The following is an 18,585-nucleotide window of genomic DNA, read 5'->3' as shown; positions in this document are numbered from 1 at the left end:
TCCAAGTCTTACTGAGTACAACATAATGTTTACTTTGTAGGTCAAGGTTACCACTTGTGATCATAATGACAATAAACAGGAATATGCTTTACCAGAGATGACTAATGGTCTACAAGCCAATAAGCATGCAGCGTTCATTGGCTTCTCAGATCTACCTCTCGCTGATGATGTCTACTTTCCAAAAGTTACAATGGAGATGTCTTCAAAAGCAGGCGACATCACAGTGGCTACCGTTGTTTTACATTTCTTTATTTATTTCTTATTGATCTTGTCTGTCATTCACTTTAGCCATGAGAGGTAACGCAGAAGGAGAAGTGTGCTGTATTAGCAAACACGGACATATATATTACATATAAAATAATAGGTCCTTCTGCTGTTACATCCACATAGCACTTGCTGAGACCATTTCACTAAAACTAAAAATGGAAACCTCAGGAGAGTCAAAGGCTCACTAACGTCAGAAGCGCTCATACAGTGCGGATCATGTAAGAGTAATTTCGAGTTCATTTTCTGCACAAAAATGGTTCATGCACCATACTCCAGAATTTTTAGCAATCATTCAGAATAGAAACTGATCTAAAAGTGAAGGTCAACCCAAAAGCATCATCTCCTTTGGATGTTTTGATACGTATAGTAATTATAGTTTTATAGTTTTTCTTCTTACTGTCCACACGCCATACTTTGAGAACCATTACTAAACCAACACTAAAGTGAAAAACCAGCCAAAACAGGCCGACATTTTTCCAGAGTAACACACTAAAGCGTCACCAAAACATAAATTTTTGATGTCTGATCGTCTCTCAGTGAGACTTGTAGGTAGATAAATTAAGGACATAACAGCAAAATTAACAACATCTACATTCCTGTCAAAATTTGACAAAACAGTTTTCCTTTTCCTGAATGCATTAAATTGTAAAAATGTCATTAAAAATTATGTGTGCCCATGTGTTTTGTAGCTTATTAAATGCCGCCCTTACTGCATGCAAGGTATTTCTTCTGTTTTGGCCTTTCCCATTTAATTTCCCCAGAGAAAGCCAATGCTATTGAACTGCACTGGGATGTATTGCTCTGTTTTACAATTACTGTAAGTAGAATGACATTAAAGGTTTCTAACTCATAAATATCTCTTTCCTTCAGGCTGCTGACCGTGTGCATCGTCCATAGAAAACAACTGCAGACACAAAAATCAGAAAGTTAAAAATTCACGAGTGCCTTCAGGAGCTCCGGGGTAAGTACATTTGGAAAATCAAACATGCTTTTTCTACTGCAAACTCACATCTTTTTTTTTTTTAAGTTTAATTTAAAAAGAATGACAGGTTAATGATAACAGAATTTAAAGCTTGAAGGAAGAAACCAAGATTTCAGCACATAAGCAGCAGCAGGAGCTCCGCTGGTTATAAATATATCAGGGACCTTAAATGCCTTACTCTTACACCAGAAGACAGCTTCATTCAAGTCACCGGGCTTGTTTTATTTTAAGAGCGAGTTAACTTTTATTACTCCGCCTAATGTCACTTCTCCACTGGGTAATAAAATAATTGTCCCATAATATGCCACTGCCACTAATTCTCCCTTTTTCCTGCTTCCTCCTCTTTCATATATACCTCTGACTCTGTATCAAACATTTGCCCTTTTCTCTTCCCCTCTATAGACATTTTTTACCCCTCCTTTCCCCTTCTCCCCTCTGTATTCTGTCCTAATTGAAGGCTGAATAGAGTTTTATATTCTGGCAGCATCAGATGATGAAAGGCCTTTGATCACTGTTTACCCCCGCAGGTGGTACACAGCAGTAGCAACATGAGATACACTCGTATCTTTTTATGTTTTTTTCCTCTCTCCTCCTGCATTTGTGTGTGCCTCGCCAGCCTTTTCTCTCCATCCCTCTCGTACACCACCTCACAGTCAGCCAGTGGACGTGAAACCCGGAGTATATCCTGGACTGCAGACATGCACTTATTGTGATATGCCGTTTGTAAAGTGGGCCGTAAATAGCGGAAGGATAGCGTTGCAACATCCTGTCCTGTGGCGGTTTGTTTCAGCAACAATTCCCACAAAGGCGGCGGTAAAAATCTCACCACACGGTAAAGCTGGGGTGATGAAACAGAGTGTTTGTTTCTTTGTATTTTTGCTTCGGGGCAAACAGGTCACGCTGGCATTTTCTTTGCCTGCAAAGTCAGAGATCACGGCCAGATAGCTGGTTCATCAGCTACAGACTCGAAGTGCAGCACAAGGCAGGCACATCAGACTTTTATTTTATTGGCCTCCAAAACAAAACAAAAACACAGTTGAGTTACACCATACAGCATAAATGTAACACTAACATAAATCTACTAATAACTAAAACTTTAAAATAAACTGGTTAATGACTCACCCTTAGATGCTGCATATATATATTTTTCATATCATATCAACAGCTTTCATATCATATATATATATGATATATATATATATATATATCATATATATATATATATCATATATATATATATCATATGAAAACTGTTCAGATCAGCCAGTAAAGTTTCAACAAACTCAAATCTATACTAAACTTTTTTTTAAAGTGATTTAAAGAATAAAAAATAACACGCAGGGACCACCAAAAGGTGAGCGAAATTCGTAGATATTTGGTAAGTTCAGCAAAATAAAGTAAACCGAGATTGTTTTGTGAACACAGACAATGATTTAGCATCAGAATTTATCTGTGTATGTACCATTTTACCCCCTCTCTTCAAAACCACAGACGTTCTTCTGTACTGGAGACCGTTTGCATACACGGAGGCAATTTTCACCCATTCATATTTGTAAATCTTATCCATTAGTGCTCTTTTTTCACAGATTTATCAGTGAGTTCTCTCTCAAATGTTCTCATAAGTTACAATAAGGACATATTAAATTAAAACTGTCATTCCAGATAACATAATAGCTATCTTGTGCAGATAATACAGGTTTGCCTTTTCTGTTTGCTCTTTGGTGAGCCTCAGACACAGAACATTTACATGCCGCTGGCCAGAAACAGAGGATAATTAGGGGTTACATATCCAGGGATTTTTCCAGGCTGAGAATTAGTCTTTGGGAGTAGACTACTCGAAAAAATATATAGTTTATATATGAATAAATAAAAGCATAATTAAAAAACTAGTAATCATTTTGCCCTTACTGTCCTTTGGCTCTGACTAACACCTCTTTAATGGTGCAGGGAAAAACCCCAGCATCTCTAATGGCATCATCTTACAATACATATCTCCCACTACGTATTTCAACTATGATGCAGTTCTAAGTTGCAATGAATATTTTATATCTAATCTCAATGTGGCTATCAGTCAGTTGTGGCATAATTAATAAAGTGTTCCAGGAAGACTGCAAATATTGTAGGCATGTATATATGGGCTTTGGGGTACATTAGGACTTCAGAAAGAGTGCGCAGGGATGGAGTGGGGTCATTGTGAGGTCAGGACAGAGGAGATAGAGTCTCGTTTCGCTGCTATGAGCACAACTGCCGCTCTGCTAAGGCTCTGCTTTATGGGTTGTGGGAACTGTAGCGGGTTTATATAATTTTATGAGCTCTAATGCCAACTGTGTTGACAGCTAGATAATCCGAAAAATCTATAAATGCAACGCTGACCAACTGCCTGTCACAGATAACCAGGAAGTGGTTGGAGAAACATGTCAGTGACTCACTTACAGATTGAGTGTCCAGCCGGCTGACTGACTAGCTAATTAAAGTAATGTCTTACAAACCAACCGGTGCGCTGACTACACAGACACACACAAAGCCGCTGTCTTTTTGACAGAGGAAGGGCTGTCATGCAGGCAGATGGGTGAGACATCTAAGAATAGATAAAAGGAGGGACAGCATTCTGGGAACACACACACTCACACACACACACAGACAAAGTGTGACGAATGTCTGGCAGATAAGTTACACGTGCCTCATGCTGCCATAAACACACAATACCACAGCTCCTCACATACACTCACACACACACGCTGGCTTTGATGTTCAACAGCATAATTTCTCAGCTCTTTCATATTGCCACATATGGTAATTCACTTCTTGGCATTGGCCACTTCAAAGCTATGTAAACCACCTTCTTACAAACCATCTCCCCTGACCGGCTAATTCCATTTCCTGCACATCATGGCTGATTCCACGAAGCAGAAAATTCACAGATTAACCATAGCCTCATCCAATAAGGTCAAAGGTCCGAACAACCCAAGACACGCCACGTTAACCGCCGTGCCAATCTGCCTTTGTCGTGTTGATAGAACAAGGCAGATTTATTTGGCGTAATTAAATATACCAGACTGTATTCTTCCAGTCCAAACATACGACCGACATACTGCGGTGGATTAGAAATACAATAAAGAAACAAACTGTTCTAACTTCAGATGTGACAAAAGAACATCATGCTAGGGAATAAGTGAAATTCCAGCAAAGAGTACCATATACACAATATAAGTTCTTCATTAACTAAAAAAAAAAAAAAGAAAAAGAAAAAAAATGGCAGGTTTTCTAACCATCTGGCATTTTATTTCCACATTCTTCTTCTCTGAAATATTCGGTGCACAGTAGCAAACAGTGGCTGAGTAACATGAGCCAAATTCTCTGCTCTGCAAACAAAAATAATCCAACTAGGGATTCCAGTGAGGCCATTTACAGTTTATGAGCACTGAATACAGCTACTGAAAGTAGCTATAAAGGGACAGGGTGGACATCGATGAAACAATGTTCACCTCTTACAAGGTCATTATTTGGTTCATCTTTTGTCATTCCACTTTCCTCCCAGAACTTTTACTCTCAATTCCGGTGTAATATTCCAATATACTCAGTATATATTAATCTCTATACAGAGAAATCTGCATTTCTATATATGTAGAATATCTAGGCCAGAGTTTGGGTAAATCTTCTGGTTTCTAGTTGCATTACTCAATCAAGTTTGAGCCAAGTGTCTGATAATCATCATAAAAGAGCAATCACACTTGCCAAAATTTCATCTCACACCAACACCAACAACTATCTGTTGATGAATGACAGGTTTTAAGGGTATCGGCATTTATAAAACACAAGATAACCTTACAAGTACTCGTCAGTTGTTCCTGTTGTATAAACTAACTGTATTAGTATATTAACCAGATGAAAACAGGGTAACTAATGCCTAATAACCTAATAAAAACACAGTCAAATTGTTCCCATTTCTTTTTACGTAAAAAAAATGTTGCATTTTTAAATTAGACAATCGCCAGCTCCTTGGACTACACCACCTTATTTTGGTGTAGTATGGCAGACCACAGGTTATTACTTAATGAGAGTAGGAACTCCTTATTTTTGGCAAAAATTATGATCAGAATTACTCACAGGCTATGGAAAATTGTGTATTTACTAAACTAAACTGTCTCACATTTAAATTGTTGGGATCTTATCACCTTTGCCAAGACAACAGCCAGCTGCTGTGCATCACTTAAAGCAGGCCAGTTCAATGGATCCTGAGAGATCTGGAGACAAAAAGCAGCAAGTAGTAGTTCTTCCACAGGTTCTTCTATGGAAACTGCTGGGTTTTACCTATCAAAGTCATCTCAGCTAGAGCTGAACTTAACAGCGAGCAAGTTGGTCAATTACACGGGCCTAGAGACGAGTCAGAAACTGCTGGTCCCTAGGGGAAACGTTTATTCTCTGACCAGTTGTTGCTAGGTTAAACTGGTAAAAAAAAAAAAATGGCGATAACATCAAAAACCAAAGACACCACTGCATCTGTAAACCTTCACTAACTGCAGTAGTGAAACCAAAAAAATGGGCGATGAAAACGGGAAACTGAGGGCGTTCACCTTCAAAGTAAAAGTTAATCGCTGCTATCTAGGAGCAACCAAAGCAAACGTAAGAAGGTTTTGGGTGCACCACTTTCACCCAGCGAGAGCAAGCAACCTCCCGCAAACACTCCCCAACCAATCTTTCCCTCGCAACCATTGGTTACCATGGGGTAATTGTTTTCATAATCACTGGAAGCCAAAAGTGTGACTTAAAATAGTTCCAATCAAGCTCTGAACTGTTTTACAGAACAATAAATCTCAAATACTGACTCTTCCTCACAGGCACAAAATGTCTGGAGAAACACCATTAAAAGAAAAAAGAAGTACTACTTATGAACATTTGACTCGCTATATTTGACTCAGTTAAGCGCAATAAAATGGATCCATGTCCAGCAAATAATCAAACACCACCACTTCCTTGACTATCACATAATAATAACACAACTTTTGCCAACTAAGACTTCTGCTGCCTGACCACGATTCTTCACATGACGTCATCCTTTCCTCCGGAGTCCATAAAGCAGACGAGGGTTTGATATGTTCAGTGTACCAAACCCATCAATGCTCTGGTTTACTGCTGCATTTTCTACTGAGGCAACACTTTTATCACAACAAACTACTCCTGCAGTCATAAAATTGGAAAAAGGCAAGCCATCTGCGGCACTCCCCAGGAAACACAATCTCCTGGAAACCTCACTTAACCAAAGATGGTTTCCCCTCGGAACAAAGACTCCGTAAATGATGACACAATAAACACAAAGGAGTTGTGAGTCTCTGTTGTCTTTGCCTTACACTGTTTAAAAAGATCATGCACACTCCAAACAACAACAACAAAAAATGGGTAATTATCATCTGTCGAATGGCTTGTAATAGGATTATTATAATGTACCAGCCCTTTTTAAAATGAGATGAATTGCATTCCTCAAAAAGAAGGAATGGTTTATTCAACTGTAATGTGTTTACATGGGGCATATTTAATCTGACTGGGTCATTAATTACTGGGGCAATAAAAGGCTTACAGTAATTATCCTGCACCCCCACCCCACCCCCACCCTCCACCCAGGTTTAAAAGAAACTAATTTATCAAATGCAGCCATAATTTTTAATTTACAGTTTTTATTCTTTGTGTTGACGAAGACCAAATGTGATTGACAACTTTAAAATGAATGTATTTCAATAGGAGGGGATGTCTCACCATGGAAACCAAGAAAAAGAAGTGGCAATCGGTGTGTTTTAACCCAAAAACATGATATTTTTCTAATCAGAGTAGATTTTATTCCCTTAACTGATCAAAGTAGGTTTTATTGACCAAGCTGTTTTGTGACCTTCAATCTAACCAAGTAGTTTTTAATCCCTAAACTAAATAGAGTCATTTTTACTTGATGATTAAAATCTGCGAGTCAAAGTGAGGTCGACAGTGCAAGTTGCAAAATGACTCACTCAACCTCTCCTGAAAACCCTCCCACATTCAAAATGTGAACGCCATCGACATCTGAAAGTGAAAAATATTAATTTCATGACACAAATCAGTACATACGAGCACAGAGTCACCAGATTAGAGGTTGTGACCCTTTCTTATCAATTTTCCCAAGCAAAGATTTAATAGTGCTGATGGTAAAAATGGTAAAAAATTATACTTCACTTTATCACACTGCCCCAAATCAGACACAAACAAGTTAGTCGAACACAAACAAGCTGAAATGATTGATTTGACCCCCAACTACAGATCATTTCCAGCAGACACATAAACACAAAGCCTAGACAGAAAGACAGACAGATAGACTGTGTGAACGTGTGGGCTTGGGAACTGGCCAGTTTTCACTATCAACTGCAGCTGCCAGTCACACTGGGGTGTCAGGATGCTGCTGGCATTCACACACACACGCACACACACACACCACAAATCAATACAGCTTCACTCCCTCCCCCTCCTCCACACTGTTCCAGCACCACAGGGACATGCAGACATTGTTGTGTATGTAAAATTGTTTTTATCCCTCACTGATGGGGCTAAAATGCCCTGGCTTTTGTGCGCATATCAGTGCTGGGGCTGTCAACAACAGCATGGTGAGCACAGCCTGGGACAAGGCTGGGTTATCATAACCATGACATGTGAGAATTTAGCTTTTCAGCTATGAGCTGAAGTATGCACCACTCAGTGTGTGTTTATGTTTACAAGATTTAGCTAGCATGGGTGTAATTCTTGCAGCAGCTTTAGCCTTTAACGTGTAACTTAAGCACGAGGAGAGTGAAGTATAGGCGCAAAGACATAATAAATGCACAAACATATCCTTCTCGAACCAGTATCCTTCCCCAGCATCCTCCCAGCTATCCCACTCACCGATACGACGTCTGTTTTCTGAACGCCAGTCCCCTTAATTTCTCCTCCAGAGTCTCTTGCTCCATGTCAGGCAGGCTGCTGAACGTGTCGCTGCAGCAGCCCACGGCAGCCTCCTCCGAGCCGGCTCCGGACTCCGAGTCACCCCCGTCAGCTCCGAGAGAGGCCGGGCGCCCGCTTAAGCCCCCCGCCGCCGGGCTGGTGCGATCCTTCGCTTGGGGGTCCATGCTGGTCGCTCCTCGCGGTGTCACGCCGCGCTGGACCCCCTCTCCTCCGGGTACTGAGGGGACGCGGATGCCGGCGGTGAAAAGGAAAGTCTAACTACTCCGGCGTGATAATAAATGAAAAAAAAACGTAACGCTGAGAGCGGCTGTGTGGGCTTTGACCGCTGACCGCCTTTATATACTGCAGCCGAGCACGGCAGCACGCGCAGCCGCCTGGACAACAGAACAAACTGCACTCACGAGCCCCCTGACCAACTGGCAGTGAGCTACGTCAAGCTACGCACGCCAGGTAGGAAGTGGGAAAACTTGTCTTCAAAATAAATGCCCCCGAAACTTTTTTTAAACGATACATTTTTATGTGACATTTGATATTTTAAAAAATAATATTATAATAATTCATTAAAAATTAACCATCGTCTTTTTATGTCATAAATAGTTATTTATACATAGAGCAGTAAGGTTTTTTGCTTGTTTGTTTTTTTTACTATAGTTTTGTGCCCGCTATTTTTTTTAATTAGAGGTTTAAACTAGGTTTCCTTTCGCTTTCTTCTCCTACTTTTTTAATTTTGGACCAGTGTCCCCTTAAATAAGCCTGAAAATACCTAATAAGTACATTTTACAACAAATGACAAACACAAAAATATTCTGAATTTTTTTTTAAAAAAAAGTGAGTTCTTGCACAAATTATAATTATGATTTAGAATCAATCCCTGCACTTATACTTTTTTACACATTAAGAAGCTCCATATTCCCATGCATTTTTTTACCACAAGTTAAAGGCAGATTTAAAATTTCAGATGACATAGTTGTTTTTAAAGCTCAAAATCTTTTAAACTACTATTTTATAACTAATATTAGTGATTTATTTACAGTTTCTTCTTTAACATCAAATCCATTGAAACGTTAAGTACATATTTGATATTAAATGGCTTCCACGAGGTTCCTCATAGCCACAACTAACCAATTAATTTAAAAAACAAAACAAAACATTTATTTCGAAATACTCACACGGAAGTTATGTGTTTTATTGTTTGCGATATGACACAGGTTTAAAAACTGCAAAAGCGCGAGCTAATGTGAGGGCGGTGACAGTAAACACGTTCAGTGTGTGCAGATCTTGGCTGACTCCGACATCTATCCATCCATCCGTCCTTTATCCATCCACATGGCTCATGGGGTGAGCAGCGTGGCATTGTGGGATACTCCCTCTCCTCCTGCTGCTCTCTTTTCTGCAGCATCATCAGTGAGAAAGTAGGCCAGAGCGTAAGCATACATGCATCAACACATTCAGACTGCTAGTATCTCATGCTCAGTCTAGTCACACACATACACACATTCCATGATGTCAACATGCTGCCCTTCCCTCTTCATCATGCTTCTTTGCTTCCTACACGTTGCTGTCAGTCTCCCTGTGAAACATCAGGCCACATCTGTCCCTTTTCACTCCACTGCACCGGACCATCAGGGAAATTACTGCTGAGTTTAAACAACCTTTTTTTCATGTGTGCAAGAAAAAAAAATCTGTCACTGTATATAAACCTGATCTCTCCGGTTCATACTGTTATAGTGTTCGCTTAGTGCATTGATAATTGATATGCAAGCCACATGACTGTACAGCTAAACTAATGACTACAGGTAATAAGCTTCATTAACATTAGTCTAATCATATAAGAGTTACTAATTTTATCTACAATACTGCAGCCATACTGTCCAAAAATCCTTACAAAAATTAAAAAGAACAAATAAATGCTTAATGGTAACCCAAAAAATAACCAATGATGGGCACAAATGGGCAAACTGAATTATGCTGAAACTTAAACACACTAGTATTAGTTAAGATTTATATAAATCTTGGGTGATCATGGTTCAGGGGGTTGGGAGCTTAGTTTGTGACCAGAAGGTTGCCGATTCGATCCCCAGCTCTGTCTGTCTTGGTTGTTGTGTCCTTGGGCAATACACTTCAGAGGGGCCGATGGCGCGATATGGCAGCCTCGCTTCTGTCAGTCTTCCCCAGCTGTGGCTACAACTGTAGCTTGCCTCCACCAGTGTGTGAATGAATAGTGGAATTGTAATTTAAAGCGCTATATAAATGCAATCCATTATATATAATTTTTGACCTGCCAAATTGCATTTAATAGCTATTTTATATTTTCTTTTAAAAAAAACAGCAACATATAAGCAATTGCTTTTCCCTGAACCCTTTCTGTCTGAAATATAACGGGGTTATTTTTTATTTAGTTGTTTATTTTATTTATCTATTAGTATTTTTCATTGTTTTTGGAAAATACTGCTTGTTTTGCTATGATCAGACAGAAATAAAATTAATGAAATGAATTCACTAGAGAAAATGTCAAAAAGAGTTCCACAGACTCTGTCATATTGGATAAAAGGTCTCCTGAACTTTGATACCAAGTACCAAAAGTACCAAGTTTGAGATCAGGTTGAAATCACTTCTAACCATTCACTTTATCGGATGAAACAGCGAGACTTGAGCGCCAGCTATCACGACTCAACCAGCCATTACTTGTTCAGTTAGTCTTTTACCCTTATACCCGGTTTCTGAGGTGGCCAGAAATCTCATTTCATGGCGGAATCTCTGTGTGAGCAGATTTTTTTTTAAACTTTATAATGTCTTTATAATGTCTACAATACCAGAGTGCAGACTAATAACAAAAGAAAATATCCCTCACAAATCCAGTATATATGTGTAAGACTTCTAGTTTTAAATACTCGTATCGAGACCTTTGAGCGGTGTTCTCGGTACCTCCAGCTTTTTGGCTGCAGATATGTCTTTCAAACAAAGCCCTCAGTTGATAAATGAGAAACTACAACAGTGGCTTGTTTACCGATCGAGTTCAGTCAGCAGTGAGTCTGCTTCTCTGGACTGTGTCTGTCTGATTTCCAGGGAAATCCTTAGAAATTAATGCTGCTGTGTGAAACGCATAAATCAGTGCTGCACTAAACTTTAAAGAAAACAGAAGAAGCTAAATCCTGCTAAATCCAGTCAGGACGGTCAGGTTTGTGGGATGTCTCATTTTCAGCAACAGAAACTGTCAGTCTGCAGTTCTAGAGCCGAAAATTGCCTCCATCAAAACTATATCACAACATGAGTCAGCATATTCACATACTTTTTACCATTTTAACATGCATGACATCACTGTGATTCAGTAACTGTACATTTTGACCTGTGCACAAGCACCAATTACTGCATCTCCTCAAATGAGGCTCTCCTAAAGTGAGTAAATCCCCAATCTCCTCCATAAAAACAGTTCAGTGGGTGAGTTTGATTGACATGTGTCATGGGCAGCTGTAGCATAATGGTGGTGTTGGTGCTTGTTACTAAGCAACAATTATTATGTAGGTCTGTCTGCCTGTTGCAAACGTACAGTTTATGAATGAAGCTTGCTAACAAAGTTCGCAGGATTTAGCCAATAACTTAGCATTCCATGCTCTCCATCTTAAGTTCAATATATTTACACTGGAACTAATAAAGTGCTAGTTTCAAATTCAATGAGTGATGTCACAGTAGCTATTTCCATTTTTTGCATACAGTCTATAGCACTGACTCAATTGATTCTGTGAGCGTCATTCATCTAGTTACACAAACTTCATACATGACTCTGGTGCCTGGATGCATAATGGAAGAGCCTGGGACTGATCCACCAACGTCCCCATACCTGTACCACGTGAAACCATGCTGCTTAAAATGAATGGCCTGATCAGACAGGTGATGACAATAACAAACAAAACCTCCATCCATCCATTTTCGTCCGCTTATCCGGGGCCGGGTCGCGGGGGCAGCAGCCCAAGCAGAGAAGCCCAGACCTCCCTCTCCCCAGCCACCTCCTCCAGGAGGCATCCTTATCAGATGCCCGAACCACCTCAACTGGCTCCTTTCGATGTTGAGGAGCAGCGGCTCTACTCTGAGCCCCTCCCGAATGGCTGAACTTCTCACCCTATCTCTAAGGGAGAGGCCAGCCACCCTTCGGAGGAAACCCATTTCTGCCGCTTGTATCCGCGATCTCGTTCTTTCAGTCACTACCCACAGCTCGTGACCATAGGTAAGGGTAGGGGCGTAGATCGACCGGTAAATTGAGAGCTTCCCTTTTACACTCAGCTCTCTCTTCACCACAACAGACCGGTACAGCGTCCGCATCACTGCAGCCGCTGCACCAATCCGTCTGTCAATCTCCCGCTCCCTTTTCCCATCACTTGTGAACAAGACCCCGAGATACTTAAACTCCTCCACTTGGGGCAGCGTCTCGTCCCTGACCCAGAATGGGCACTCCACCCTTTTCCGGCTGAGGACCATGGCCTCACATTTGGAGGTGCTGATTCTCATTCCCAACGCCCCACCGTCGGGCACAGCCTGAAAAAGGGACATGGCCACATCTTCCTGCAGGCCCAGCACCCACAGGAGGCACTGTAGGGGTCGGGTGCATCGTGAGTCGGGTGGCAGCCAGGAGCGGAGGTCCTGGCAGACCGATTCCCGGCTACCAAGACAAGACAAAAAAACCCTTCAAAGTAAAATGAGAATTAACCGAGGGAGTCGTGATACAGATGCATATGTTCCTAATACCTTACAGGAAGTAAGAAACAGTAAATGGTCTAGCACCTTTCTACTTCAAGTTTCATTTCCACACAGTGCTTTTATCCATGCTTGAGTGGTTTCTAACAGTCATACAGATTCGTCACCTAGCAGACGGATGTCTCAGTACATGGGCTGAGGAGTCAGGAATCGAGTCAGGAACCTTCTAATTTGTTGATGATAACTCTACCACCTGAGCCACAGCCACTTGTGAGACAAGGAGGTAAGTATGAGACGAGTAAAGATGAGAGAGAGGGAAACACTGAAGGAACTGAACACACAAGAAATAAACTCAAATAGAAACTGAAGTTAAATAAAGGCCAAAGAAACGAGCATTAGAATAGAAAACCATCCATAAATTTAATAATAAAAAGCAGAACTTAAAGAAACATGACCAAAGGTATCAATAAATGCTGATTTACATAGTACCTGATAATTAGGACTCAGAGTTTTGACATACTAATCTGCATATTAAAAGAACCTGCCTATTATTGTGAAGGCCTGGACACGGAAATCCGGGCGTGTCTGGAGGCACAGTAACAACAGATCCTTTGGGTCAGACGGGTCGTGGAGTTTGTTCCACTGCATTGGTATCTGGGGAGTTTGAGTCGAGATGAATGCCCTGAGAGGTTTTGGGGTTTAGTGCACTGTCCTCCTGGGGGAATGCCGCTGCTATGTATAGGTGTGCTTTGTGTGCAACAATGCCAAGGTGGGTGGGTACGTATCAAATTAACCTCAGCATGAATGTCAGGGCCTAAGGTATCCCAACAGATGACCGGTGTTACTGAGAGCTGCTATCATTGTCAGTGGTCAGTGGTTGTAATGTTGATCACTTGTTTGGGGGGTTTTCCCCTCCGTGCAGGGTTTGGCTTTCACGCAACACTCCAGGAGTGAAATTCACTTTTAAACTTGATGAGCGTTCTCCCATCAGGACTTGAAGGCGAAAACAATGCAGCAGCTTTCTCTGTGAGCCCCGATGAAAGGATTTTTCATCCATAATTAACGAGTAGAGCGGCTGGAAAGTTCTGCAATACTGAATTAAAGTGTGAAATCAGACCGCAGCTCCTTGTAGTTTGCACTAACTCTCTGCCACTAGCGTTTCATCAGATACCGTATTTCTGAGTCTGCTCTGATGTTTATATTGGTTTTATGGCAGCATGATTCACCGTTGGTGGAGTGTTTAGTGGGATTCATTGTGGCTGCGTTGCTGTGAGACTAGAATGGAATGAGGCTGTGGGACTGCGTATTGTCTTGGGACTGTCAGAGCAATTCGCACTACTCATTATGAGACACTGCCGCTAATCTATTTCAGGATCTTTGTCATGATGGAGAAGATAAAATCTCCCCTATTGGCCAGCGTGTTAACCACGAGGCTCATTTGTGTCCTAATAGAGTTTGTGTCTAACGTAAATCAAAACACACTTTGAAGCTTTGACATTAGCAAGAAATTATGGTCACCAGCTTAGTTTTAATGTCTTTAATGTATGTCTGTGAAGGTTCTCAGTCATCCAGGTCATCGTAGTCAAAGGAGCTTGCAAAGAAAAGCGTCTGGACTTCTTTAAGTTTACTTGAAGACGTTTCACCTCTCATCCGAGAAGCTTCTTCAGTTCTAAGGTCAAATGGTGGAGAGTCCCAGATATAAACCTAGTGGGAGTATCCCCCCACAGAGGGACAAAAGGACCCCCTGATGATCTTCTAATCGCCTGAGCCAAGGTGTGAAACTGGGTGTGGGTCCCAATCAGCCAGAGTTTCGGGTGTGTTCATTGTGAAACCTGGCCCCACCTTATCATGCAAATTCCTGAGGTCAGATGGCCCAGGATGTGAGTGGGCGTTAAGGCGTCTGGGAAGGGATCTCAAAACTGGATTATAGATGGCAGAGAGTTGGTGTCGTAAACCCCCGCCTCTGTTCAAAGATGGTCGCTCACAGTGGACATAGATGGCTTCTTTCACTCCTCTTTCAAACCATCTGTCCTCTCTGTCCAAAATGTGAACATTGGCATCCTCGAAAGAGTGTCCTTTATCCTTAAGATGCAGATGGACTGCTGAGTCTTGTCCTGTGGAGGTGGCTCTTCTGTGTTGTGCCATGCGCTTGTGAAGTGGCTGTTTGGTCTCTCCAATGTAGAGGTCTGGGCATTCCTCGCTGCACTGTACAGCATACACCACATTGTTAAGTCTGTGTTTTGGCGTTTTGTCTTTCGGGTGAACCAGTTTTTGTCTGAGCGTGTTGCTGGGTCTGAAATGCACCGGGATGTCATGCTTGGAGAAAACTCTCCTAAGTTTTTCTGATACACCGGCTACATAGGGGATGACAATGTTGTTGCGTCTGTCCTTCTTATCCTCCCTCGTTGGTGTCTGGTCTTCTTTTCTGTTCTGTTTCTCATCTGTTCAAAGGATGTTTTTATTGGGTTTTTTCCAGCTCTTGTAGATGGTTTCTTTTAAAGTCTGACCTTCTTGTTCTTGAGTCGAACCAGTGGTTTGCACCTTGTTGTAAACGCTCACACCTACCTTATTGAGCGTGTTTCTGACTTGGTTATATTGATTTGTAAAGTTAGTTTCCTTAACCATAAATATTTCTTGCATTGTGCACTCTAGTTTTCTTCTGTTGTCTTTTGCTGTTGCTGAGATGCCCAGTTCATTCCTTGTTTTTTAAGAATGAACCAGATTGCTGCTTGATTGTTTGGCTACTCCTTCAGGCTCCTTCATGTGCACTGATATCTTGTTGGACCTCATGTTTAAAACATAACAATCAAAAGCCATAAAATGCAAATGCAACACTTTGAAATACCTTCAGATGGAACAAATCTTTCATTTGTCATGAAATAACAGGGGGACAGGCCTCACCTGGTCATGAAACTGCTTGACAGTCAACTGTTCAATTATTTTTCAGCAATATTTGGTTCAATATTTGGTTCAGATTGAATTAAAACTGAATGTCTGCACTTTATTCAAATCTTGATTATTTAATTGAAAATTCCTGGTGGTGGACAGAAAAAACTTACTAAAACTGTATCTTTGTGCAACTTACTATGGACCTAAATAAGTGATGATACCTTTTCTTAATTACCCCATCCATTCATTACTTTGTGTTTTATAAGTCAACTTCATTAAATCAGTAAATATTGTACAGCATACAGTAAATACTGAGTAAGTTACTGGCAATAGCCCAGAATTAGCATCAGCATCAGTCAACCAATATGTTAGTCTGGTTCTAGATTCGGTTATACGGCTGTGATCAAACTGGTCGAGGTGGTACAGAATATTTATACCATGCAAACACTTATCACAGCACACTTTCTGCAAGAGAGGTAAAACACAATGACTCTTGACTTAAAGGAATGACACCGTCGACATCAGAGACTGAAAAAGAACGAACAAATGAACACACAAACTCGTGAATATTATGCTTTTACTAAGGAAAATACTTTATTTGTTTGAAAGCATAAAGACAGAAAGGCTGGTTTTACACAGAAGCAGCGAGGAAATTCAATTTTATTTGGAAAAAAGTTTTCTGGCGTAACAAAAGGGCAGCGTGCTCATCTCGAGTCTCTGATGATCTTTCTGTTCTGGCAGTGAGAAATGTGTAAAGAGCGTCATTGAAAGCTGACAAATCCATTTCTTGATATTGACAAAGCTTCAAATGCATATTTTGGCTTTACAGTCTGTAGATTTGGTCAAAAACTGTTGTTTTTAATCCTGAGCTGTAAATTACCAAAGATTCTGGAGTTAACTTTAATTTAAAAAGCTTCTGTTACTGATTGGTATCATACAGCTGACGGCAGCAAAGCTCAGACATTTAAAACCTATGTGTAACACACTTGAGGTGGACAGTTAAGACATTTTAAAGTCACTGTGATCTGGAATTAAGCTAAACAGAAAGTCAGGACAAAGCCTGCGGCTAAGACGTCTCACGTTCATAATTTATCAACAGCACAGAGCCCAAAATAGAGTCAGAATGAATAATGGATTGGTTTACAAACTACAGATCCCAGACACATTTAGACGTTCTCATTTATTAACAACTCATATTTACAAAAATAGAAACTTTTTTTTCCCATTTCTCGAAAGAAATATTTTTGGCAAATGCTGTAAAATAGCTGTAAAAGACTCCTGGAGCTGACAGCTAAAGTGTGCAAGGCAAAAGTGTTGCAGGATTTAAGATGAAAACAAAAAAACATGATACAGAAACTGAATCCGTGGTTTCAACATACTTTTAAATGTCCAATCACATGCTGTTGTTTTTTTCTATTCCAATCTGATTTTACACCAAGAGTCTGATGAGATCGATACCATTCATAGCCACTTTCAGATGAGCTAAACTTTTCGAAGTATGCTAAAACCTCACTAGACAATGCTCAGTGCCAGAATGAGGCCAGCAGTGTCTAAACAGTAAATAAGAAGCAGTTAGCTTAGCTCAAGCTCAATATTAATCATGTAGGTATGACAGTGGTATCAATCATCTCAGTTAGCTCTTTGCATTTTGTGGTCAAATGGGCAAACGTGACCTATAAAGGAACAAAAATAAAATAATTTTGCAGGAAACCACGTCTCAAATATCAGCTTCTGACTGGCACACGGTGACTGTCGTACAAAAAGAACCGAAGACCAGCTAATGGGGTCCCCACATGCCAAATATGAACGAGAATAACCCACTTCAGGTTGGGTTTGAACATTTCAGTCAGTATTTCCTTGAGGAAATAGAAAGATGTGAGTGCAGATTGAATAAATTGTTTTAACCCAGTTAAAAATGTTACACGAGTGCAGACCCCAAGCTAGGCCCTCGAAAGGAAAAAAAAAAAGAATATATAAAAAGAGTACAATAAAAATAAAAAGACAAAACACAGTATGAACACAAACAAGTATAAAAATGGGCTGTACGCATTACTGGAATGAAAGAAAAACATTTAATAGCAATAAAGAGCAATAAATTTTGAAAAAAAAACATCAACAAAAGTGTCTATAAATATAAACGGTTCGCATCAGTGTCCTGTAAAAAGCCTCACATGTCATATTTTAATATAATTACCCCTCGAATAAATGCCACACTCTCTTTGAAGTTCTCTAAGTGTGATTTTTAAACACAGTGTCTCGAGCCGGATCAATTAAAACAACTACAACTGGTAAGTTGACTCGTGAAAAACTATTCAGTGCAACTTTAGTTCAGAAATTAAGGCAACCAGTGCCCCTCTACTCTTTTATTATTCCTACCATTACAGTGTATCTGATTAAGCAGAGATGGCATTAAAAAGAATGACCTTAAAATATCAGCAGTGGAAGCTTCTATATGAGGTTTGCTCCAGGACACTGAACCATGCTCCAGAGAGGGGTCAAAGGTCATCGTGGGGAGTAAAGGAGGAAGGATTGGGGGGTTTTTTTTGGTGTGAATTTAAATCTCAGGAAGTCTCGTTGACTGTTCTCTCCAGCTCTATCACTTTACTTCTGCTCTCGTTCGTCCTCTGCTCCAGAGACCTGAGAGACACAGCACAACTGGATGAGATTCAGTTCACTACAATAAAGTCTTCTCTGTGTCAGGCTCAAAGGAAGCCAACATATAAGACGCCAAAACTCTGCTGCACCTCAGCAAACGCTTAACCATCCAAACATACAAAGATGGACTATAACTAAGGCGGATG

General features: G+C 40.5%; 2 protein-coding genes across 5 annotated transcripts in view; both read right to left on the bottom strand.

Moving 5' to 3' along the window:
- Positions 1 to 8,591, bottom strand: part of dgki (diacylglycerol kinase, iota) — a 93,585-nt gene extending 84,994 nt beyond the window's left edge. For 3 of the 4 annotated variants that reach the window (XM_084909839.1, XM_084909840.1, XM_084909838.1), the window contains exon 1: positions 8,147 to 8,591. In XM_084909839.1, the coding sequence (XP_084765965.1) occupies positions 8,147 to 8,370 (224 nt within the window). In that variant the 5' untranslated portion in view covers positions 8,371 to 8,591. The remainder of the gene's footprint in view (positions 1 to 8,146) is intronic. The other variant, XM_084909837.1, reaches the window with a different exon arrangement.
- Positions 8,592 to 15,518: 6,927 nt separating this feature from the next.
- Positions 15,519 to 18,585, bottom strand: part of creb3l2 (cAMP responsive element binding protein 3-like 2) — a 45,786-nt gene continuing 42,719 nt past the window's right edge. Inside the window, exon 12 of the mRNA XM_084909841.1 lies at positions 15,519 to 18,421. Coding sequence (XP_084765967.1) covers positions 18,346 to 18,421 — 76 coding nt within the window. The 3' untranslated portion in view covers positions 15,519 to 18,345. The remainder of the gene's footprint in view (positions 18,422 to 18,585) is intronic.

This window comes from Perissodus microlepis, chromosome 17, assembly GCF_051167445.1.
Source record: "Perissodus microlepis isolate ML-2025 ecotype Zambia chromosome 17, ASM5116744v1, whole genome shotgun sequence".
NCBI lineage: Eukaryota > Metazoa > Chordata > Actinopteri > Cichliformes > Cichlidae > Perissodus > Perissodus microlepis.
This window is presented reverse-complemented; position numbering and strand designations above follow the sequence as displayed.